Source organism: Panthera tigris, chromosome C1 (assembly GCF_018350195.1).
Source record: "Panthera tigris isolate Pti1 chromosome C1, P.tigris_Pti1_mat1.1, whole genome shotgun sequence".
Taxonomy (NCBI): Eukaryota; Metazoa; Chordata; class Mammalia; order Carnivora; family Felidae; genus Panthera; species Panthera tigris.
In genome coordinates this window covers 10807072-10830114 of record NC_056667.1, presented here as the reverse complement: position 1 = coordinate 10830114, position 23043 = coordinate 10807072, and the positions used below count along the sequence as shown (strand labels likewise).

Genomic DNA, 23043 nt, shown 5'->3' with positions numbered 1-23043 from the left:
GCTCTAGAGACGCTGGTTAAAAGAAAGCAGGCAGGATGAGAGGTAAGGAGGGAGGGAGGCCTCTCCCTCCAGGCTCCTCTTCGTCCCACCTCCTTTCGGCCACATCAAGCTGCTTGCAGCTTCTTGAACACACCAGATGGTCTCATTCCTGTTTCTCAGCCTCTCGACATCAGCGCTGCTGAATGACATTTGGGACTGGCTCATTCTTTGTCGTGGGGGCTGTCCTGCGCCGGGGAGGATGGTTAGGGGCATACCTGGCCTCCACACCCTAGATGCCAGTGAGCACACAGTGTGGCTGCTCCGGGCGCCTCCATCCTTCCGCCCCGGGGCCCCTCTGTTCTCAGACCCACCCTGCTCTGCCAGCCAAGTAAGGTCAAAACTCCCTGCCCTTGGGCAGTGGCAGGGAGCCCCCTGTCAGCACTTATCCAGCCAGAAGCTGAATTCTCATTTTTAAAATTCTGCATTATAATATGAGAAAGTAACATTTTATGGCCTGATAACAGCCGCTGCATTGCATGGAGATGCTTTGCTGGAGCCCGCAGTCACAGCCCCTGTGAAAGATGTGCAAAAGACAGACCCTGGAGTGCCAGACCGACAACACGGGTTCACACGGCATCGAGTCACTGACCACGTAGCTGCTGGGGTGACGGCGGGACCCCGGTGGGCTCGCCACCCGCCCACAACACCCTGACCCCAGTGCCCAGCGGGTGCTTGGAGGCCCTGAGCTCAAAAGCTGACGGCACTCCCTCCCCCCATGTCCTTTAAAATCCACAAGACCGGGGCACCTGCCTCTATCGGTTAAGCATCCGACTTCGGCTCAGGTCATGATCTCAAGGTGTGAGTTTGAGCCCCGCGTTGGGCTCAGCTGACAGCTCAGAGCTTGGCGCCTCCTTTGGATTCTGTCTCCCTCTCTCTGACCCTCCCCTGCTCATTCTCTGTCTCTCTCTCTCAAAAATAAATAAACATTAAAAAAATAAGAAAGAAAATCCACAGAACCACAAAGCACACATAGAAGTCAGACAGAGTTCAGCCCTTACCAGCGATAACTGTTTGATGCGTTCAGAGAAAACCTCACATATTTCCCTTTCCCCTCCTTTTTGGTGCCTGGCAAAGGCCCTAAGCTTGTGCTCACTGTGTCTGTCCCCTGGGGCGACAAGACCCCTGTCCCCAACCTCAGAGGACATCTTCCCTCCTCCCCCCCCCCCCCCCCCCCCCCCCCCCCCGTCACCACTTCCCGCCAGCCCCTTGGGGAATTTTCCCAAGAGGCAGGGAATCGATTTCCTGGACTGGGCAAGGCTTCACCTGCTCTGTACTGTACTCACTTCCCGGGTAGCTGATTGGCAAGTATTTCTTAATTTTACAGACTTAGGGGCAAGATGTGGAGACGAGGTCCAGGGCAGGCAGGTGCAGTGTCATCCAATGACAGCCACTGTCTGCTTTAACAATGTAGAAAGAAGCTTTCCTTTTTGCTCCTTGCTGACCTGTCTCCCCCCCCCCCCCCCGCCCCCCACCGAATAGTGCCCACGTTTGGGAAGACCTTCTTAGAGTCTGATCTGCGCCTGAAATCTCTCTGCCCTTTTGTTTATGCTGGGGGCGGCCTCCCCCTGTGTTCCCACGGCTAGTACTCTTGAGGGCCTAGTTTCCTAACTGGCTTTTCTACCGATGGGCGGGTCTGGGAGGTGAGGCCTGTAGGAAGCAGAGGCTGGGGGCTGGAGAAGGGTAGGTCTCCCAGGGCCCCGTGGAGACAGGACGAGTTTGCGTCTGTACGGCTCTTGGGAGGCCAGGTTAGAGCATCCAGTTGCTGTGTGCTTTGAGGGCCCAGCTGTGCCCGGGCTCCCTGATGGGATTTTCAGCCTGGCTCCCAGCCCTCCCGGCTCCCCTCTGGCCCTCAGGACCTCTGAGGTCCTTTCTGGGTCGGCTCAGCCTGCTTCTGTGAGTCCCGTGGACTGCGGTTATCAGGATGGTCGTGGGACCCTATCCGTTTGCTCGCTGGCACAGGGGGGACCCCCAGCGAGTCGGATCTGTGGACCTCTGGCTCAGGGCGAGGCCCCCAGAGCCAATGCCGCTCTCTGGGATCATCCTAAGCGGTGAGTGCAAACTGTCCAGCCTCCAACCTCCTTCAAAATACTCCCAGCTGCCTGGAACTTTCCTGTACCTGCGATGAGCTACACTGTTTCTGGCACCAAGGCTAATTTAGGAAGAGCAAAGATGCTTCTGAGCAGATCTTTAATGTCCTTCAAAATGAAGAGCGAGCTCTGGTGGGGCTCATGGAGGGCATTCTTACAACTTCGACCCCTAACTGGAATTGTCAGGGAAGAAGCTGGTGCTGGTCTTGACTTTCTGGAGATGAGAGGGGACTAAGCCACTCTGACAGCTCCTGGCTTTGTCAGCTGTACTTGCACCTGTCTGGGTTTAGGGCGCTGTTGGACCCCAATTCTTATCCTTGTTTCATCACGTGCTATGTCCCCTCGGCTATTTCTGTCACCTGTCTGAGCCTCCGTGTCCTCCCTTGTAAGGTTGGGACCATAACAGACCCTTCATGCGATTTTGGTGAGGACTACATTAGGGTGACTTCTGTCGTCTCGTGTTCACACCTGCATCCTCCGCCCGAGCCCTAGGCCTGGCACACGGGGAGCGGCCAGCCCGTGTTTGTCGAATGACTTACTGAGTGTATGTCAAGGGCCTGGACTCGCCTGGCACTCAGGAAATGTCTGCAGATCGCGTCCTCCTCTCCTCCCCCGGCTTTTCTCACTCCCTACGCCCTTCTTCCCCCCGCCAGAAGCCAGTCCTTGTCCTCCGTCCTCAGCCTGACACCCACACCGTATCCCTGGGCCTGCAGGTTACGGCTGTTTCCGCACCGGTGACCACGCATCCGCCTGGCATTTCTGGGAGAGCTTGGGGTCCCCCTTTGTCAGCCCATCAACACCTCCACCTGAGGGTGAAGCGAGGCCTCCCCTGCCACCCTCTCCATCTCTGAATCCCACCGAGCGCGGCCACGAGAAATGGTGGAGTCCCCTGGCTGGGCTCCGGGCCGCAGGCAGGCTGCCCCCGAGTCTGACCACGGCCCTCTGGGGGCCAGGCGGGCTCAGGATTCCTGTGCCGAATCCAGAATTCGGAGGGCACCTGCTACTTCCTCAACACCCCAAGCTCTGGGAGCCCTGCTCTGGGTTCAGAAACGAGCGTGGTCCCCTGCTGCCGGGCTCCCCATCGAGGGAAGGGCCGCAGGGCCCTCTGGTGAAGGAGGACACGTGTCAAATTGAGATGGACGCCTGTGGCCGGGCAGGCACACGGGGCTCTGCGATCAAGGGGAAAGACAAGGACAGAGGGAATCCAGAGCGGACGTGGCAGAGCAGGTGGCCTGGAGACAGACCGGGGCCGTGGAAATTTTTTTTCCCCTAAAGAACACGGATCTTCTAAAAAACCTGAGTTGCCAGTAGTAAGAACTGCGGTGTATCTGTGGCATTTTTGGCTTCTTTTGAAAGATCAGGAGGTCTGGAAGCACTAGAGCCCAGCGGGGCTTGCTTCCTTAGGAGGGGCCAGACTGCGGGGCCGCCGGGTACCCTCTTCCCAACCTGCCGGAGGCCTCTGGGACCGGGACATAGCGGGAATGAGGGGCGTAAGCGTGCAGCTCGGTGCTGGCTCCCGAGAGTGCTCGTGGAGGTGAGCCCCTGTCATCGCCCACAGCACTGTGCGGCGGGGCCGCTAGAGCTGACCTAAAGCGGAGAGGGTTTCAGGAAAGACATTCCAGCTCTTATCGGGAGGCCCCCGCCGTGATGGCTGGGCTTGCCCGGTGCTTTCCTGCTCAGTGAGCGGCTGTGTTCCCATTGCACGGATGAGGCCAGTGGAGCTCAGAGACGTCAATCAGGTGTGGACAGAACGCACAGCCAGGACGCAGAGTCCGTGTCTTAGGCCACTGGCCCACGTTTCCTCTCACGTGAGTCTCCTGCCACGCTGAGACACGCAGCTGCCATAGGCTGGACGCTTCTGCCCGTTTGTTACGTCATCTTGGCAGTGGCCTCAGGAGATAGGCAGTTTTGTGTCCATCTCATGGAGGGGAAAACCGAGGCCCAAAGGGACTGGGTGAGTGAGTGGCTTCTTTGGGATCGAACCCAGAGGTCTGGCTCCAAAGCCTGGTCTTTCCTCAACGCTCCTCCCTGCACTGCTTGGTTTTTATCAGTTCTGCTGGGTGCAGGCTGTCGCCGAAACGATCGTGTGTTTCCCGCACACGCAAGGAGAGACGGAGGGGACCTGGCAGTGGCTCTCACACGCGAGTTGCAGTTGGTGACCCAGCCTGTCATCTCTGACCCTCAGAGCCTGTAGACAGGCCCTCAGATTCCCTCTGGCCTGTCGAGAGCCTCCTGCCCTGTCGCCACAGCACTGACGTCTGCGGTGACAGCTGCTAGGGGCGGATTTCTCTCCTTCCTGGCCTGCCCGCCCCCAACCGCAGGCTCCGTGCCGCCCCCCCCCCCCCCCCCCCCCCGAGACATCGGTGTCCTAGCAAGGAAGGGAGCTGGCACTGTGTGTGCACGGACCCAGCTTGGATGTGCCACCAATGTCTGTGGCCTGTCCTGGGGAAAGCCATTAGGCAGCTCAGAGCTGGTGGGGAGACAGGGCAGGCGGGGCCAGCTGTGCCGGCAGGATGTGCCCATTCCTGTCCCTGTCCAAGGCCCTGTGGCAATGGACTGGGCCTCTCTGCCTATGCCTGGGACCCGGGACGGCCACAAGATAAATACCCTGGGGCTGGCACTTCTTAGCCAGCCCGCGGGGGCCCGTGTGCAGATGCCCTATACTGACTCAGGTCCTTTCTAACTAAGCAAAGGGGATAGAAAGAGGCCCACCTGGCCTTGATCCTGGCTCACTCCTTAAGGCACGTGGGAATCCCACATGAGCCTCAGGAACTTTCCAGGGCTAAATGATGTCAGAAGTGTGGTGGGCTCCAAGCTCTCCAAAGAACCACTGGCTTAGCGCCTCCAAGCACAGGATACAGGGGCTGAAGGAGTCGCCCATTGTCACATGTCCCAGAGGGGTAGGGGGTGCTCCATGGAACTAGACAAAAAACGCAGCGTCCTTGGGGCACCTGGATGGCTCGGTCAGTTAAGCATCTGACTCCTGGTTTCGGCTCAGGTCATGATTTCACGGTTCGTGGGTTCGGGCCCCGCGTCAGGCTCCACACTGTGCAAGCCTGCTTGGGATTCTCTCTCTCTCTCCCTCTCTCTACCCCTCTCCTGCTTGTGTTCTCTCTCTATCAAAATAAACCTTAAAAAATGCATGGTTCTGTGGTCCATTAAGTTTGGGAAACACGAGGTGGAAAAAAGTGTGGTATTTTTCTTCACTGCAGAACTTGTCAGAGCCTTACAGAGCTAACGTGTTGTGTTGATTCTCTAAGGGTTAGAGACACGGCATTGTTTCCAAGACGACCCAAGCATTTATTCCCCGCCATCCCCCCTCGCCGCGCCCCGAATCTTGTGGTCTGCTCAGAGCCTGGGTTCTAGAACCGGCTCAGCCATTCCCATCCGTAATGTGAGGGGAGTGGGCAAGAAGCCACGAGAGCCCTCTCACCTCTAATTCACGCTTGTACTAAGCTTCCTTCACACCTATACTGAGGGGCCTGCCTGCCCGTCTCACAGGGCGGGTGAGGGGCTGAAATGAGATCACTGCCGTCATTGTCCTCACCAACATCATCGCGGCTGACATTTACTGCCACCTGAGCTAAGCCTTTTCCATATGCGGGAACTCCTTCCCTCCTTGCGGCCACCCCTTGACGATGCTTTATTGTCCCCAGCGTACAGGTGAGGAAACTGAGGCCCAGCCAGGTTCACTGACTTGCCTGAGGTTACCAGGGAGCCGATGTCAGGACTAAGGGCTACCAGGGCACACCCTCTTAGCCTTGACCCTGGTCTGCCCGAGAAAGAGCGTTACAAACTGTGAAGGGCTGCTCCCTGGCAGGGGCATTCTTCTATGTAATGTTGCTGTGGTTCATCCAGGGGACCTGGGGACCAGGGGACCTGGACGTGGCCTCCTGGGGCGGGGCTCGGGCCCTCCATTTGCGGGCTTTCCCGTTCTGCCAGAGTGAGGAGGGAAGGGGTCTGGGCCACCTCCTCCTGGTGCGGAGCAGGGCTGAGGGGTCTGGGGGTGCCCAGGGGAGCGACTTCTCCACGGTGAGGGGTGCGGGAGGAGGTCTGAGGCCGCCCACGGGACAGAGATCAGACGACCGAACCCACGGGTTAGGGTTTCACACTGCCTTGGCATTGCAAACCCTTCGTGCCAACGAAATCGTATCTGTAAGAGAAATATACTGGCCTTTGGGCTGAAGGGCATGAGTTTGGGGTTGGGGGGGGGGAGATGGCCTCAGACATCAAGGACTCCTAGGATGCCACAGGCCACCACTGCCCTGGCTTATTTTGGAGGGTGTCTGAGGCCCAGAGAGGGGGACTGACTTGCCAGTGGTCACACAGCGAGTCCTTGGCCACGCTGGGAACGGGAAGTCCAGAGCCGGGCTCCGGGCTCCCGCCTGCACTGGGCTGGGGTGGTGGGGCTCTTGGGTTGCAGGCTGGGCCTCCTTAGGAGCCTGAGGGCATGGTCTGGGCAGAGCCCTGCTGGGCCCCTCCCTCAGTAGCAGCATCGCCCAGACTGCTCCCCGGGGCACAGCTCGGGCAGCCTGGCTCCCAATGTGTAGGGCTCAGCATCTGCTGTCCACGGGGCACCGTCGGGCCCTGGCCAAGTCTGAGATGGCAGGTGCCACGCTCAGAACTTGGCCTGCACCCAGGTCTGACTTCTGTCCCCCCCCCCCCTTCCTGGCTGTGTGCCTCTAGAATTGGGCACCTCTCTGTGACTCTAACAGGTGTACCGCTGGGGGTTCTGCCCAGGGGTGGGGGTGGGGGGGCAGCAGGTATGCCAATGCCAGACCCCTTCGCTCTCTGCTCCTCAGGGCCTGGCCTGAGCATGGTTCCGCCCTCCCCGAGGGATCTGGAGCTGCCCCGGAAAGGCAGCCTCGCCCTCCCTAGTCATGGTCCCTTGGGGAAATTTCCCGATGGCAAGTGTATGCTGAAACCCGTGGGCAGGATGCCACCCTCAGCTACTGCCCCGTGGAACGAACCTCTGGCAGCTGAGCCCACAAGGGGGAACTTGCTCGGTACACAGATCCCAGGGCCTCACCCCCCCAGACCTGATTTAGTAGATATAAGATGGAGCCTGGGAATCTGTATCCTCAAAACTCAAGGCGCGGTCAGGTTTCTCAACTACCGATCTGTGTGTGGTTCTCTTTTCTTCCCCCCCCTCCCTCTTTCTCATGTTTTTTCCTGTCGTGGGACCCTCCACATGGACTCCTGCATGGAGGTACAGCGTGCAACAGATAAGAGCAGAGCTTGTGGCCGGAGGTAGGACCGGAGCCCTGCCTGCTGATTCTTTTATCAGCTATGGCAGCCTCTGGAGTGACCTGAGGAACCCTCAAGGGTTCCATGGAACACAGTTTGAAAACTACTGCTTATTCCACTTCCTTCCTCTGTTGGGTAGAAAAACTGAGCCCCAAAGAGCTAGCCTGCATGGGGCTGGGCTAGTGAGGCTTTGTTAAGTTCTCTGAAGCTTCCTATTGATATTGTCCCTGGGGGAGACCATACAGCACAATTACTGATGACATAGACTCTGGAGTCAGACCAGTGCTGGAGTTGAAACCCGGTTCTGCCTCTTCCTGGCTGTGTGACTTTGGGCAGAAACTTGACCTCTCTGTGCCTTGGTTTGTTCATCTATAAAATGGGGATAATAACAGTATCTATCCTGGAGGGTTACTGGGAAGATCAGATAAGTGAATATTTGCACAGAGTTTGAGGCACGTGAGACCGGGCTGGCCCCGAGTTCTGACACACGTGTCCTTATACGTGTGCCCCCCCGGGGTGACCTGGGGGCTTCTGTCCCAAGCACTTAGGCTTGGGCAGCCTAATCGCTGTGCTGGCCACAGCAGGGAGTAGGTTTCTCCTTCGAATCTAGAAAGAACGGCGTCACGGCTGGTGGATGCTCTGGGCCACCAGGTCCAAGCCTCCCTGTTCTGAGGCGGGGAAGCCTGGGTTCTCTCACAGAGCAGCACTGGAACTACATCTGGACTCTGAGGAGAGGGTACACAGCTGGAGGGATATCAGGTCCACACAGCCTGATGACCAGGTTTTATCCCCAGGGACAAGTTTTGCTTGGGTCCTCTTTGCGCTCAAGATGTGTATCAAGCCGCCTCCACACTTTTTTCCTACCCCCGATGGAACTTAAATCCACTCAGATCACGGGGGAATGCGGGCCACGTGGGGCCAGTGCTTTCCAGGCTCCAAAACGCATGCAGCGCTCATTTCTGAGCCTGTGAGGAGGGGAGAGGACGAGAGGACACCGAGGCTCACGGGTGAGACAACTCGCTTGAAATCAGATGCAGGGGCCAGAGCTGGAGCGATGATCCAGGCACGGCCTGGCCCCGCTGGGGAGGGGGAGGGGGAGGGGCTGCAAGGGTCCTCCAGAGGGAGCACGGCGTGCAGTTTCATAGATTCTCTTGTTTTGGTGCAATTAACTGCTATTTACTGGTAACCCGTTAAGAAAGCAATCAGACAAAACCTGAAACTCAGTAATGCAGACGAGCAGTCCGCCCGCGTGTCCTGGGGCCTCGGATTCAGAAGGGCGACTGCTACAAGCAGCCCAACAATGTCGCCAGGCCTTCCTGGGGACGGGCTGGGCAATGGGAGGTCCTGCCACGTTCAGGAAGACCGGGGCAAGAGTTTCAGTTACTGCTGTTCTTGCTGCTTAAAGATCAGTCCTCTTGGGATCATGTTCTCATGGACTGTTTGCTGGGGACGGTGGTCAGAGCCCTTAAGAGTACACACAGGGTTGCATATTTGCGTATGTTTTCAGTAAGTGGGCTTCACGACCCCAGGTGGCGGTGGTTCTGGGATGAACTGTCCACACCCCGGCTGCCAGCAAGATCTACACCCGCCGTTGGCCTGTACCGTGACACTTCACTAGCGATGCACTGATGTTTATGTTCAAACGCTTCTAACGTACAGTCCAGATCAAACTCCTACGTTATCTTCACGTTTATAGGGCATTCCTTCATAACCTAAGCTTATGAACCCTCTTCTAAGATAAAGCTGTGATTGCATGTATTCCCTCCTGATACTTTATTATCGCCAAGTTCTTTTCCTACTCGACAATGGGAACAGGTGGGAGATGTGGGCCTATGGCAGTGTTTGCCCCACCTAGTGGGGTGTGAATGGAAAACACTTCGGAGCCGTTTGTTGGGAGCAGATGGGCTGGGGGTGGGGTGTCTGTGAGGCCCGCGTTGTGAGAATGCAGGTTTTGGGTGAGAGGCCCTGTAGCTATTTTAAAACTCCCGGTCAAAGGGCTGGTGACCCCGTATGTTGCAGCCACACGGCACTGGGATTCCCCACTGGGCGTGGGTGTGGGTGGCTCCCGGGCCCAGGCTGTGGCCAGGATGGGAGACGCTGCCTCACGTCGGGGGCGGAGCTAACCCCGAGACTGCGGCAGCTCTGTGCAGCGAGGGGTCCTGCAGCAGGGCAAACGGGGGCACGCCTCTGGCCCGGATGGAGCACCAGTGCGGGACAAGAGCTTGTATGTAGTCTGCCTGCCCCAGTTCCTCCCAGGGGTGGGGCTCCCTGACCTGGGGGTAAAAGGCTGCCGGAATGGATAGAGTAGGTGCAGTCCCACCAGCAAGGAAGTGCTAGGCTGTGCCACAGACTCCTGGTGGGCAAGGTGAGCTGCCAACCAGGCCCAGCCCCTCACTGCCCAGGTGGTAGAGTGGCCAAGGCACTATGGACTCCCTAGGTTTGAAATCCAGCTCTGTTCTTTACTAGCCCCTTGACCCTGGACGATTTACTTAACCTCAGTTTTCTCATCAAAAATGTAGTGATCTCGTCAGTTATGGGAGGGTTAACTGAGTTAATGCGTGTAAAATGTGCAGCATAGACCATGGCTCGTGGGAAGTGCTTAATAATTGTTAGATATTATTATTACGTTATTAGGTTGTATCTGTTGGAGCCTGCCAGCACGGGTGGGAGAGCACGTGGAGGGGCCACTGAGTACAGCTGTGCAGGTTGTGCACTGTACAACTCAGGGCACCATTTCCACAGTAGTGCCTTCTGGAGTAGTGCAGTACGCAACCTGTGGGGCTGTACCCTGGCCCTAGATGCCTGGGCATCCCGACTTCAATTTCTAATAGGTACCACTTGAAGTCGGACCATTTGGGGGCAAGGTCTCGGAGAAGATTAACAAAGGAGGTAGTGTGGCTTTTGAGTCGAGCTACACAGCTTCGAATGAGGTATGGCTCAGCCCTTGAAAAGGTTACAGGGCTAGAGGAGCGATAGTTAGAATCTTGGCCAGGTCACTCCTCTCTGGGCCAAAGTTCTTCCCATCAGTCCAGGGCGGGTAGGGTGGGGTGGTGGAGTTAGTTTCGGGATGACAGAAAGGCTTTCCCCTCGTATGCCAAAGTCTAACTGATCGGCAGGGGCTGTCTGAGGCTTTGTAAAGTGAAGAAATCAGAGGCTGCTTTGGGCTGGGTGGGAGGGGCTCTTTGATTAGTGATGTCTGCATGAGGCCAGAGAGCGGGGAGCAGTGGCATGTAAGTTTGGGCTTCTCACCCTCCTCAGCCCAGTGGTTCTCCATGCTGACTGCACCTTAGAATGCACCAGAGAAGGCTTAACCACGCTCTGATTCAGGGATGTGGCCTGGCATCGGTTAACGGTTTTCACAAGCTCTGCAGGTGATTCTAACGTGTGGCCAGGTTGAGAACTGCCGGGGTGGACGTCCCTAAGTTCCCCAAGTCCTGAGCTGCACGACTTCTCGGCATGGTTCATAGATCATAGAACTTTGAGCTTTCTTCCAGCAGAAATGACAGGGGCTTCCATCAGTTTGATTGCTGGAGAGGATTTGTCTTTAAGTTGGGAGATAGAGGTCGAAGGCCCTGGCTGCAATCGGGGGTTGGGTATCCAGGGTGACCTCTTCTCGGGCAACACTGTGGAGTTTCACTGGGAAGAGGCCCAGGCTTTGCATCGGAGGGATCTCCTGGGACTCGAAAAAGCCTGGCCCACACTGGCTTGATCAGGAAAGTCCTGTGACTCCATTGATTTCTCTTTTAAGCTCCTCTCCTGTCCCCAGGGTAGGTGGGACGTTGGGACGATGCAGAGGCCCACTGAGGTCTGCAGGAAGTAACATGCCCCAAACTCACAGGCCCGTTTCTGGGCCTTTGGAAGGATGGCCGGGGAGAGAAGGAAGCAGAGGAAAGCTGACCGGGGCCGCTGGACTGGAGAACTCAGGGCCAGGGTGCCAGGCTTACAGGTGGCACGATAGGACCACAGGCAGCCCTGGATGCTGACAGCTCCCCCAAATTACAGTCAGGGCGGCCAAGGTGAGAGGTTTCTGGGAGGCCACCCTGGCCTCCGCCCCCACCACGGGCCCAGAATTCAGCCAGAATTCAGCCAGCTTTCCTCAGCCCCTCCGGACCCAGCCCTGGAATTTCAGGGAGCAGGCCATGCAGGGGCTTTGCCCCCCGCCCGGAGCAAGATAGAAGCACTCAAATAACATAGAGTTCAATAATATTTTAAAATAAGCTTTATTTAGATTTTTTTTTTATATTTTATATTTGCATCCATGCCTTCGAGAAACCTTCCCCATGGGAAAAGTTATTTTCAACTAATTTACCCATAACTCATTCGCTATTTGACGTAGTTCTCTTAAATAAATCATCCTTAGTAACTCTTAGATTTATCTCCTAATTTACAAAAACTGAAATGAAAAGGAACTACTGAATCATTACCAGGAGTGGTTGCAATCTTATGTTCTCATAAGTAAAGGGCAAACAATAAAAATCAACCGAAAGGAAACAAAAAATCACGGGGGAAGAAAAGTGTTTTCTAAAGTCTCTCTCCGTAGAGAAAGATGTCCGCTCCGGCCGCGCTCCCTCACCGCCAGGCTCGGTTAAACAGCTTAGCCGAAGGAGGCCCGAAAGATCCTTATTAGGTACCCTGCCTGCTCTTGCCCAGCAACCGCCCCCCCGCCCCCGGCCCCCACCGAGTCAGAAGGAAAGGGAACAGCCTACTGGTGCTTTTTTGTTTGCTTTAGAGACTTTGGACAATATATCCTATCTTTCTGATAGAGATTCTCCAGCACTTTCAAATCTCCTTTCTTTGTAAGCGCTGAAAATGTTACAGTTAGCAGAAAGCGCCACTACTGTTGTGCAGAGGGTGCGGGTCATCGAGCTGTGTTAGTAGTTAAGGTGAAGGGGGGGGGGGGCGGGGGGAATCCACAGGTCAACAAAAGAAAAGGTTAAGCTAGTTTTAGGCCTTAGGAGGCCCTGGCTTAGAAGCTCACGAGTTCTCCATCACCTGGCGTTACAATGCACACGGTTCCTTTGCTGGTGAAGCCTCCCTGGGGCCAATGTTGCTCCCCAAACGGGCCGATTTCCTGCCAGCCCTTCTCTCCTGGGGTGAGGGGGCTCAGGCTGTTGTGACAAGTTGGGAGGACAGGGCCCAAGGGATCCCGGGAGATTCTATTAAGTGTGGCTGGAGGAACCAGCCAGAATGGGGAGGGCAGAGAGGTTCTGGTGCCGGACACTGTGTCCCCAGCAGCCCTCCCCTTGAGGTGGGTGCCTCCCCCAAGGACACCTGCCTGGCCAACATGCAGAATGACCCGAGGATGAGAAAGACACAGCTGCAGGGAAGAACCTATGGCCTCTCGAGGCCCCTCGTGGCACCGACTCGGGCCGAGGGTCCCTGTGGCCATACCCTGTGGTCATGTGATTGGCTGTCTCACTCTGAACTCAACCGCTCTCACAACAGACAGACCCGAGAGAAGGTGACCATCACAGCTGGCCCTCTGCTCACTGAGGTCAGTTTTCCTTATTTCAGATAAATAAATAGATATTTAGAAAGGGGGAAGAGCTACGGGTGGGAAGGAAGGTGGAGTGCACTTCCATGCAGGGGCCGAAGAACGGGGGAGAAAGAGAAGAAAGAACGGAAAAAAGCAAGCTTTGAAATCCAATGGTCCTTGGGTTCTGGCCACCCTAAAGTCTACCTTGCACAGTTTGGCAGCAGCATGATAATAGAACAGACAAGTCAACAAAACACCCGCCTCCCTCCCACCCCATGGAAAAATATACATTCCAATATTTATGTAATAATTTAGATAGAATAAGTCTTCTGCGTTTGTGCAAATAAATTAAACGGAACAATTTTCTTTTTTTTTTTTTTTTCCATAAAGAAAGAAACGGCAACGCAATTTAAAAACTGGCAGGCCGTTAAAAAGAGCCCGTTTGACCTCCGGCACGCCGAGCCAAGGTAAGCCGCCCCCCTCCCCCCCCGCCGCCCCCCATCCCCTGGCCGGGCTCCGGGTCTTGGCGAGGAGCCGACCTTACCCGACCACTTGGGCAGATGCGGATTAAAGTGACTCGGCGCCCCGGGGACAGGGTCTGGTCCCACGCGTTCACACCTGGGGGGCGGGGGAACGGGACAGCAAAAACAGACCACATCCTTGGGCAGACGGGCTCCAAGAGTAGCAGTTTGGACAAGGGACATTTACAAGCACGGAGTGCACAATAGTTTTGTTATTTACAAATACACAGCAGTCCTTCAAGTTTTCAAGTTTCATAAAAAAGGAGGAGGGGAGGAGAAGGGGGGGGGAGGGTGAGAAAAAAAAAACCCAACGAACCGAACAAAAAGCAAAAAAACAAAACACGGAAAAGAAACAGAAACAAACCCAGATTAACAACACGACTGTATCGCTCCGAGGACGACAGAGAGTTGACAGAGTCACACACGGTTGGAGTATGTACATCAATTACAGAGGTGGCGCCGCAGGGGGCGGGGCCCGCGCTCGGCCACGCCCAGCACCCACGTGCGCGGGAGCTCGCGCCCGCACACGCCCCGCCACGCACGCCCCGCCGCGCCCCCCCTCCCCCGCGCTCGCACGCACGTCCACACGCACAGACACGCCTGCGCGCGGCAGGCGCAGGGAGGCGGGTATCACCAGTCCGCGTCCTCCTCTATGTAATAATCAGGGGCGGTACCATCAAAGAGGCCGGGGTCGAGGGACTTCCGCTGCTTCCCTCTGGCGAAGACGCGCGAGATGGAGCCGAATCCCATCTTCTCTTTCTTCTTTTTCCGTTTTTGGTCTTCAAGATCCTCTAGTGACTGAGGAGTCGGGCGGGCGGCGGGGTAGAAGGAGAAGAACAAAGCCACCTGAGCTGGGTGCGGGGTGGGGGGGGCGGGGGAAGAGGGGCGGAGGGACAGGGGGCGGCAGGGGCCACGGGTGGGTGAAATGCCAGGGTCTGCCCCTCCTCGCTGGCGGAGCCCACTTGGGCCAGTTGCGGAAGCTCTCTGGGACCACGGCGGGACCCACCCGAGGCCGCCGTGAGGGTGGCAGCGAGGACCACCGTGCTTACAGCAGTGCCGCGTTATAATAACCCTTTAAATGACCGCTAGCTGCCGCTCTACAGCTGTCAGTTTGCCCACACCCTTGGGGTGCTTCCTGAGGGCCTGCAGGAGCGCGTCTGCGCACTTGGCTCCCGCTGGGCCCCAGGCCTCGTCTGCGGGGCCACTGCGGCAGGGGTACGGGTTGCCTGTAAAAAGAAAGTCCCCATGGCAAAGGAGCCCCAGGGGAGCCCGGAAAATGAGGAAGGGGGCGACCTGAGCTTCGTGCCAGCCACGAGCAAGGGCCCTGGACCTTAAGGCCTTGGCCAAGAGGGTGGACTAGAGCAGGGAGGCTGGAGCTTGAGTTCCCGTCCTAACTAGGTCACTACCCATGGGCTCTTGGAGTGCCCCTTGCCTCTCTCTGAGCCCAAGACCACAGTGATGTCGGAGATAGCCTCCTGTGCGGGCTAATGGGCCAGAGGGTGGTGTCTATAGGAGGGCTTTACAAACTGTCGAGTGCCTTACACAAAGACACGGAGTGTCATTGGGCAAAAGATGGAGGTTAGACTAATGGTGCCCAAAACACACCAGAATTACCTGAATTCCAGGGCCCATCCCATACCTGGGGGCTCAGATCCTTCAGGCTTAAAGGCCCCCGGAATCTGCATTTGCAAAGTCTTTCCTGGTGGATCCTGATGGAGATGGGCCGTGCACAGACCAGCATCTGGGGACCCCAGGACTAGAGCGTCCTTCTCAGAGACCCCTCTCGACTCTCAGTTCAGGTTTTCCTGCCTGCGGTCCCCTCCTCACTGCTGACAGGGTACTGAAAGAACAGTTTCTTGCAGCAGGGGACCCAGTGAGCCTCTGGCCTGGGTCATCAACCATTGGCTGCCAGGAGCCACTCACCAGGGCAGTGGGACGGAGGATGTATGATGCACTGAGTGGGTCCACGGACTGGAAAGGGGACAGGGGAGGGCAGACGAGGCACTGAGCCTGGCTCAGACGCCAAACCTGGATTGACTGAAGCAGCGGCTTCACTCTTCTCTGCCTTGGGTGTCCAAGAATGGAAGTGGGGATGCCGAGGGCCCAGGGGAACAAGGGGTGGGGGAGTGGGCCCAAATGGCCAGGGGAGGCACACCTACCTGTACAATAGGGTTGTGCAGGTTCTTCTGAACTGGGCCGGGACTGTCGCCCTGCAGCCAAAAAGAGGGAGAAGATGAAACCGACGCGAGACCCGTGGGAGCAGAGGTGGCTCGTGGCCCGTGGGGCCTTCCGTGGAAGGAAGCCCTCTCTTGGGGACCACCCCCACCCGCCCTGAAGCAGACACTCCCAGATGGCTCAGCAATGGCACCTGGGGTTCAAGACGCTGCCTGGTCCAGAGGTCCTGGGGTGCTCTTGCCTCCTCAGGTCTCTCAATGACCCCCTTCCCCCACCCAACACCCAGTGATCAACAGATCAGTCAACTGAAGGCTTCTAAGTTCCTGTCCCACTTGGCCCATCAAGTTGGGACTGGAGGTTGTTTATACTTGGGATTTTTCATAAAGAAATATGGTTTTAAAGACCACACAAAAAAATTTCTGGACAGGAAGACACGGGAGACCATGTAGCTTCTAATCCCTCCCCCCCCCCCCCCCCAATTCAACGCATCTCTTATTCTCTGGGGGTGCAGGCAGGGCTCATTAGCCCGATTTACAGATCCAGAGAGGCTCTGGACAACCCAACGTGATGGAACTAATTGTAAGCCGAACAGGAACAGATCTGGGACTGTTTCTTCCTGGTCCAGTGCTGCTTTCCTGTGGGCAGGCAAAGGTGGCTGGACGCAAAGCCTTCGCTACAGCCCAGACTCTGGCTGCCCTGCCTGGGGGGCAAACGGATCACAAGTCATTAGTAGGGGGGGCCTCTGATGGTGGTTTCCAGAATTGCAGGCAAAATATCCATGAAAAAAACAATGTCATTTGGGCCGAAGTCCATCAGTCTTCAACTTCCCTGCACTTGGTCCCCACCTCTGCTCTAAATTAGTGGCCACAGAGTAAGAGGATGGGGAAGTCCTTAGTCTGGGCTGGCCTGTTCTTGCTGGTACCAGGTCCAAGGCCCGAGAACACAGGGTTACCTGGTGCTTTTTCTAGGCTCTTCTTGGCTTACCTGTGTGCACATCTGCTGAAATGGGGGATGAACGTGGCTGAGGGTGGGCGGGAATGGAACAAATGCTAGTTTAGTCTTTAGTCCCAGCCCAAGGTTTGCAAACAGAAACTAATCTGGGGGGCCACTGAGATAGGTCTACCTTAATGGGGAAGAGAATGAAGCCGGTGCCCACTGAAATGGCTGTGTGCGGACAACTGGCTTATCAAAGCACCCATTTCCTGGCAGCAGGGCCCCTGTGATCTCGGAAATAAATATGCTGGACTGCCACCTGTAGCAGCCGGTATGTGTCAAGGCCAAGTTGAGCAAAAGGCTAGGCCAAATGCAATTCAAGAGGTCTTTAGAGAACCCGTGCTGAGAATGGGCTTTCCTACGGGATTTTGGCTATCAGAGCCCCCTTGGGCCCACCACAAGAAGACAAAATATGGCACCTGGGAAGGTCTTCTCATTTGGGGTGTGCATGGCTACTCTTAAGTCTCTGGCCCATGGTCGAAGTCACATGGCTGTGAGTACAGCCCATCAGTGGTCCCGCAGAACCAGAGGACAGATGTCAGAGGCCCGCTAGTGGCCCTCGTTCTGTCCTTCAAGACCACCTTTGTCACGGGGTTCTGTCGTGGGAACTAGAGAAGAACAGATTGCTTCCTTAAAGCCCCAGTTAACAAAGAATCCCAGCCTTGAGTGGGATTCAGGCCCGAAGCGACCTTCTTGGCATCCTGCCTGGGCTGAATGAAGCCCCGGGCCAGCGATCCCTACGGTCCATGTGCCAGGTGAAGGCAACTATTTTCATTTCAGGCTTAGCTACTTTTAGTAGTAGTCTTTAGCTACTCTCCATTGTTCTTGTAGACTGGACAAAACTTTCCAGTACGATTATTCATATATAGAAAAGTTACTGATTTTTCTACACTGATTTTCAACCAGTCCCGTTAATGTACTTGGTCATTATCGGTTCTAATAGCTTTGGAGGTTATTCTCTTGAGTTTCCAGGTAGGAAAGCAGATCCGTGGCAAGTGATGGTTATTTTGTCTGTCTTTCCTACCGTATTCACCTCATTCCTCCTATCAGTCTCACTGGTTAATAAAACATTAAGTGAATTTTTGAGAAAGCTTTCTCATGTTCTTGAACACCTAACTCTATTGTGTCTCTGCCTTCACGGCAGGGGAGCCGCCCTCCGTCGTATCGACCATGTGACAGAACAAAACTGTAGCGTGGCCTCCACACCCCGGATCCAGTGTCCACATGGTGTCCTCCTGTCCTCAGATGCCTGACCCACCTTCGTCCCCTTCTTGGGAGCCCGACTGTCTGCTCTGCCGGTCACCAAGAGTGAGGTGGCCAGGGACCCGCACCTTTTGGTAGCTGGTGCCCAGTATGCCATCAAAGAGCATTTGATTAAGCAAAAGAAAAAAAAAAAAACCCGAGAATAAATTCGTGGGACACCTCTCCAGAAGTAGCATTTGCCCAGACTCCTGGAAACTAAAAAACAAAACAAAACCTGGCTTATCCCAGGATGAAGGACTGAGAGCTGGCTCTCCATGGAAGTGAAGGGTGCTGGTAAGGCCCCGAAGGAACCTCTGAGGAGAGGCCCGCAGTCCTAGACCAGAGGTAATCCAGGCTGCACGGACCCTGAGCCGACCCAGGCCCGCCTTCCTCTGGGTTTTTCTGGCCCTCCCGGACACAAGGAGCAAACAGGCCTCATTCCTTTCTCCCCACATCCATCTCTTCTTGCAAAAGGAGAGAACAGAACAGGAAATGCCTTCGCCAGAGTGCTCCCTGGGTGGACGAGAGGAAACAGCGGGTACGTCTTCACCCCTCCACCCCGCCCCTGCGGTTTCCAGGCAAGGGCCCGGGGCCCAGGCCCTGCTGCTGCTGGCCTTACGTTGCAGAGGGAGTGCGTCCGGTGCCGAGGGGAGTTGATGTCGCTTGGCGTGGACGACCGGTCGCCTTCGGCGGCAGATGCGTCGGAGATGACAGAGGGCTGCCGCGAGTGGCAGGGGCTCACCCTGACCGCTGGAAAGCAGGGACAGCTGGTGAGTGAGGGGTGGAGAGCATGTCCTCGCCTGTGCCGCCCTGCAGTGGCGTCCCTGTGCTCCCGTTACGCAGGTGACAATGCCGAGGCATAGAGAAGACACTGTCTAGCCCTTTGCCCTCCACTCCACAGACCCACACACGGCCAAACGGCAGCTCCTGGGAAGGTCCGGCATGGCCTCTGGATCCGAGGTGGCCCTCTCGTAACCGCAGTGAAGGAGAAGAGGCCCGAGTTTCCAGGGACCTTGATGACTGTCCTCACCATACTCTCACCAGCTGGACGTTCCCTAGACCTGGCTCAATCCTAACCGCTGGTCAACACCAGCTTCCCAAGTGAGAAGCCTAGCGGCCACCGCTGGGTCCCCTCTTTCCCCTACACCCAGCACCCAGTCATCAGCACCTTCAAACACAACCCCCAATCTGTCCACTTCTTTTTTTTTTTAACTTTTAACATTAATTCATTTTTGAGACAGAGACCATGAGCAGGGTAGGGACAGAGAGAGAGAGGGAGACCCAGAATCCAAAGCAGGCTCCAGGATCTGAGCTGTCAGCACAGAGCCCGACGTGGGGCTCGAACCCACGAACCGCGAGATCATGACCTGAGCCGAAGTCGGACACTCAACCGACTGAGCCACCCAGGCGCCCCAAAGACATCCACTATTCTCCAACCCCGCTGTCATTACCCAAGCCGAAGCCACTGCCGTCTGTCACCGGGAAGACCGTGCGGCCTCCCAGCCTCCACTGAACGGGAGTCCTTGCTGACTCCATTCCTCACGCTGCAGTAGAGCGGGGCATCTGGTCACCCTGCGGGGGAAAACCCCCAAGGCCCAAAGGGAGGTGGCCCCGGCCACCCTAGCAGCCTTGGCTCACATCACACTGGCTTTCTGACAGTGCCTGGCACAGGCCATCTCCCTCCTGCCTCCGTCTTGGCTGGTCCCGCTGCTCCATCGGGAGGAATTATCACCGTTCACGTCGCTCCGCCTGTCCTGAGAGAGGCCTCCCCCAACTGTCCGCTCTCCCCGCGCTTTCCCCCACCAAAGAGCCTGTCTTCCGCCGATTTCACTCCCTGTTGAACCAGACGGACTGAGGGCCTCCTGTACGCAGGCAGCATGGGAGCAGGGAGCGGACTGGGCTGCGTCACCACAAAGATCGTCCTTCCTGCCAGTGGCCGTACGGTTCGATGTGGGGGGCTGGCGGGGGAGAGGGGTGGACAGCGGGCTTTGCGGTCGGGGACTTGGGTACCCAGCTGGGCCACGGCAGCACCTGCGGGCTCTAAAGGCCAGCCGCCAACCCCCAACTTGCACGCGTCGCCCAGAGGCAGCCACTCAACACAGGGACAGAGAACAGAGCCAGGCGGGCTGCGGACGGGCGGGGGGGTTTGGGGCTTGTACCACGGCCAGTGGGTACAGACGCTGCCCGGAGGCCGCACCCTTCCTCCCACCAGTGCCCGGAGGGAACACGTGTGACGTTTACTTGTGGCCCTCCCACACACCCCGTGACCGCGAGGAGCCCTGCGGTCTCCCCTGCCAAAGGATCCCATGAGACCCGGGCTGGAGAATCCGCGTTCCCGCTCCCTGGACACAGTCATTGGTCCAGGGGTGGGCACGTGATCCAGGCGGGCCAATCAGACTCCTCCTTCGGGATTTACCATAAACCCAGAGAAAACGCTTAGTTTTTCTTTCTCCTGACTTTTGCACTTAAAGACCTTAAAAGCCTGAAACTCCCGGAGACCGTTTTGCTGCTCTGTGGAAAGAGAGGGCCTAAAGATGAGGCCGAATGGAGGCAGGTGGAGCAGAGAGGCGGGGGCCCCAGGTAGCATCCGGTCTTCAGGAGCCAGCTGTGCCTGAAGTCCATCTCTTAGACTTCTCAGTTACAACAAGCCTGTGGCCTCTGCCCCCACACCCCCCGCACGCAGCTACAGTGTGAACGGAGAGGCTGCCTGCCCCGCCCTGGGAAGGTCAGGAGCCTCCTAAGAAGCCGCGGCAGCCAGGGCTGGGCCCGGCTGGGGGCAGGACTCACCTTGCCGGTCTGCAGGGTGCGGGGGATGAGAGTGGTAGAGGGTCTGCTGGCTCTGCCGGATGGCCGCGGTCAGCGGGAGGTCCGCCTGCACCACCCACTCCTGGTTGCCGTTGAGCACCGTCTCGCCCGGCATGGCGAGGGAATGCCGCTTCGGGACGTCCTTGGTCAGCGTAGCTAAGGACTGCTTGGCCTGGAGAGAGGGCCGGGAGACACAGAGAAAATGGGATCGAGGGGATCTCCCGGCCTGTCGCTCGGCCAAGACCCACCGCGGTGAGAAAGCCATGGATCCGCCCTCGGTACCTGGGCAGCTGTGACTCTGAATGGCATGGCCCGTCAGAGTCTAACACCTGCACCGCAGGCCGCACTTTGGGGTTGCCCCTTGGTTCCTGCTAACACAAAGGGAGACCAAGGGGACGCGAGAGAGGGAGACCAAGGAGGCAGAGGAGAGGGGGTCCAAGGAGACACTTATCACCCATTCTTTCGAGTTCTCTAAGGACCAGCCGGGATTTGAATGAGATTGGAGGAAAATGGGTGCTTCGCTTGACCACCCTAACTCCTCCCAAATTCAGCCCACGAGCTCCCCTTTACAAGGTGCTGTCCAGTGCAGGCAGGGGACAGAGCAAACCCTCAACCTGGCTCCCAGGATCACAGGAGGAAGCCCAGGAACAAGTCTGGGGCTGACTTAGGGCAGGAGGGATAGTCCAACATCTCTCAGCCTTGGGTGATCTCCCTGCCACGTAGGTGGGGTTTTACTGAAGTGATCTCACATTACTTGGGGGAGAAAATGGGCACATAATGAGCCATGCATTAATGCATATTCTCTTCACCACAGTCTCTTTCCCTTTCTCAACTGGTTCCCCAAGATCATGCCAGGGTTGAGCGGGGACACAGGCAGGGGCCCAAGGGTCTTGAACCGAGCTCTCCAGTGAACCTGACAACCTAGGACGTTGCTACAGATAACAGAGTCATCGTGAGTGCTGGCTTTGACCTTGATATGAACACGTGTATCTCTGAGCTGCCCCAGGCTTGCGGCCACCCAGCACCACGGAGACCCTCATTTCCTGGCCGCCAGGGCACTTCAGCTGGGAACACATCTCCTGTCCCTCTAGGTCATGTGCATCTGGCCTCCTGGCCCACCATCCCGGGCACCACTCCATGTGCTAAGCTGCCCTGCTCCCTGCCTCCTCCGGGCCCCATCCATCTCGGCTGCCTGGAAGGTGGACCCGGGGTGGAGACACGAGCCCCAGGTCAATCTGCCATCGTGCTAATTAACCCCCAGCTCGGCCTTCTTGCAAACATTCACGGGCACGTAGGCGGGAAGCACGGGAGAACCCAAGGCAAGATGCCCTCTCTGTCCCCTCCTGGCTTTCTTCTCCCAGGTGGGGCTTCGTCTCCGTCTAGGCCTGGGAGAGGCACCTTCTAACTCAGCAGGCAGCTCGACATCGCTGCTACCTGACAACTGGGAGGTCCCCTGTGCTTGGTCCTGCAGGGTGGGGCGGTGGTACCCCTGAGTTCTGAAGCACAGGGACCTCTTACAAATGGCCCACTTGTGGCAGAGACAAGACCTACAAAAAGCAGCGCATAAAGTCTAAGATACAGGCATGGGTATGCCACATGATCCGCTCCCCGTGGCAGTCTACACAGCACTTCTCCGGCTGACCGCTTCCGCTAAATGCAAGTTAATGCTGGGAGCTCCCCCTGAGCTCTGACTCCCTCTTCTCTCTGGGCCTTTGCCCTCTCCTGAGCACTCTGCACCCGAAGTTTCGAGCTACTGGACATTGGCTCAAACACCCTGTTATGACACGAGTCAGAACTGGGTTCAAACTCCACTTCTACTGTTTAACTTGCTGTGCGACCTTCAGCAAGTTCCTCCACCTCCCTCAGCTTCGGGGTCCTCCCCAGTAAGACGGGGGGCAGAGGAAGATCACTGCCATGTAAGTAGCGCCCCCTGGAGTTGTGGGATGAGGGGGCTTTGGAGTCTGGGCTCGGAAACCCGACTGCCTGGGTTTGAGCCCGGCTGTGCCACTTCCTGGTGGGGGGGGGGGGGGGATCCTGGGCGAGGTCCCTCACCGCTCTGTGCCTTCATGCCCCCCTCTGTCAGATGGGGATAACACAGTTGCGATGCAGAGCCCCGGCCTAAGATAAAAATACTCAATAAAGGTTAGTGACTTAAATCCTGAAACATCTTCCACCTCACAAGTAGGAGTCAGGCGTGAACTAAGTCCAATGAAGGCCCAGGACGCCAGCTGCACCACTGCCATGTTCCATAAGAAGCAGTGATCGTGGTTGGTGGGATCATTTATGCCCTAAGACGGGCCGATAAGATCCAGGGGGTGGCAGGACCCTGCCCGGGGCCTCCCTCTGGATCGGGGCTGATGAAGGCGCCTGACCGGCTGGGGGGTCTGCTGACCGGCAGCCAGGAGGTATTCCATGTTGGACAGTAAGCCCGGGCCCCCGAGGGATGCCGGGAGCACGG

The 23043-nt window shown here is 57.0% G+C and overlaps 1 protein-coding gene across 1 annotated transcript in view; it reads right to left on the bottom strand.

Moving 5' to 3' along the window:
• Positions 1 to 23043, bottom strand: part of KAZN (kazrin, periplakin interacting protein) — a 159221-nt gene that overhangs the window by 37169 nt on the left and 99009 nt on the right. The window contains exons 5-8 of the mRNA XM_042996204.1: positions 20568 to 20757; positions 18400 to 18530; positions 15530 to 15580; positions 14045 to 14168 (exon numbers count right to left, since the gene is read on the bottom strand). Coding sequence (XP_042852138.1) covers positions 14045 to 14168; positions 15530 to 15580; positions 18400 to 18530; positions 20568 to 20757 — 496 coding nt within the window. The remainder of the gene's footprint in view (positions 1 to 14044; positions 14169 to 15529; positions 15581 to 18399; positions 18531 to 20567; positions 20758 to 23043) is intronic.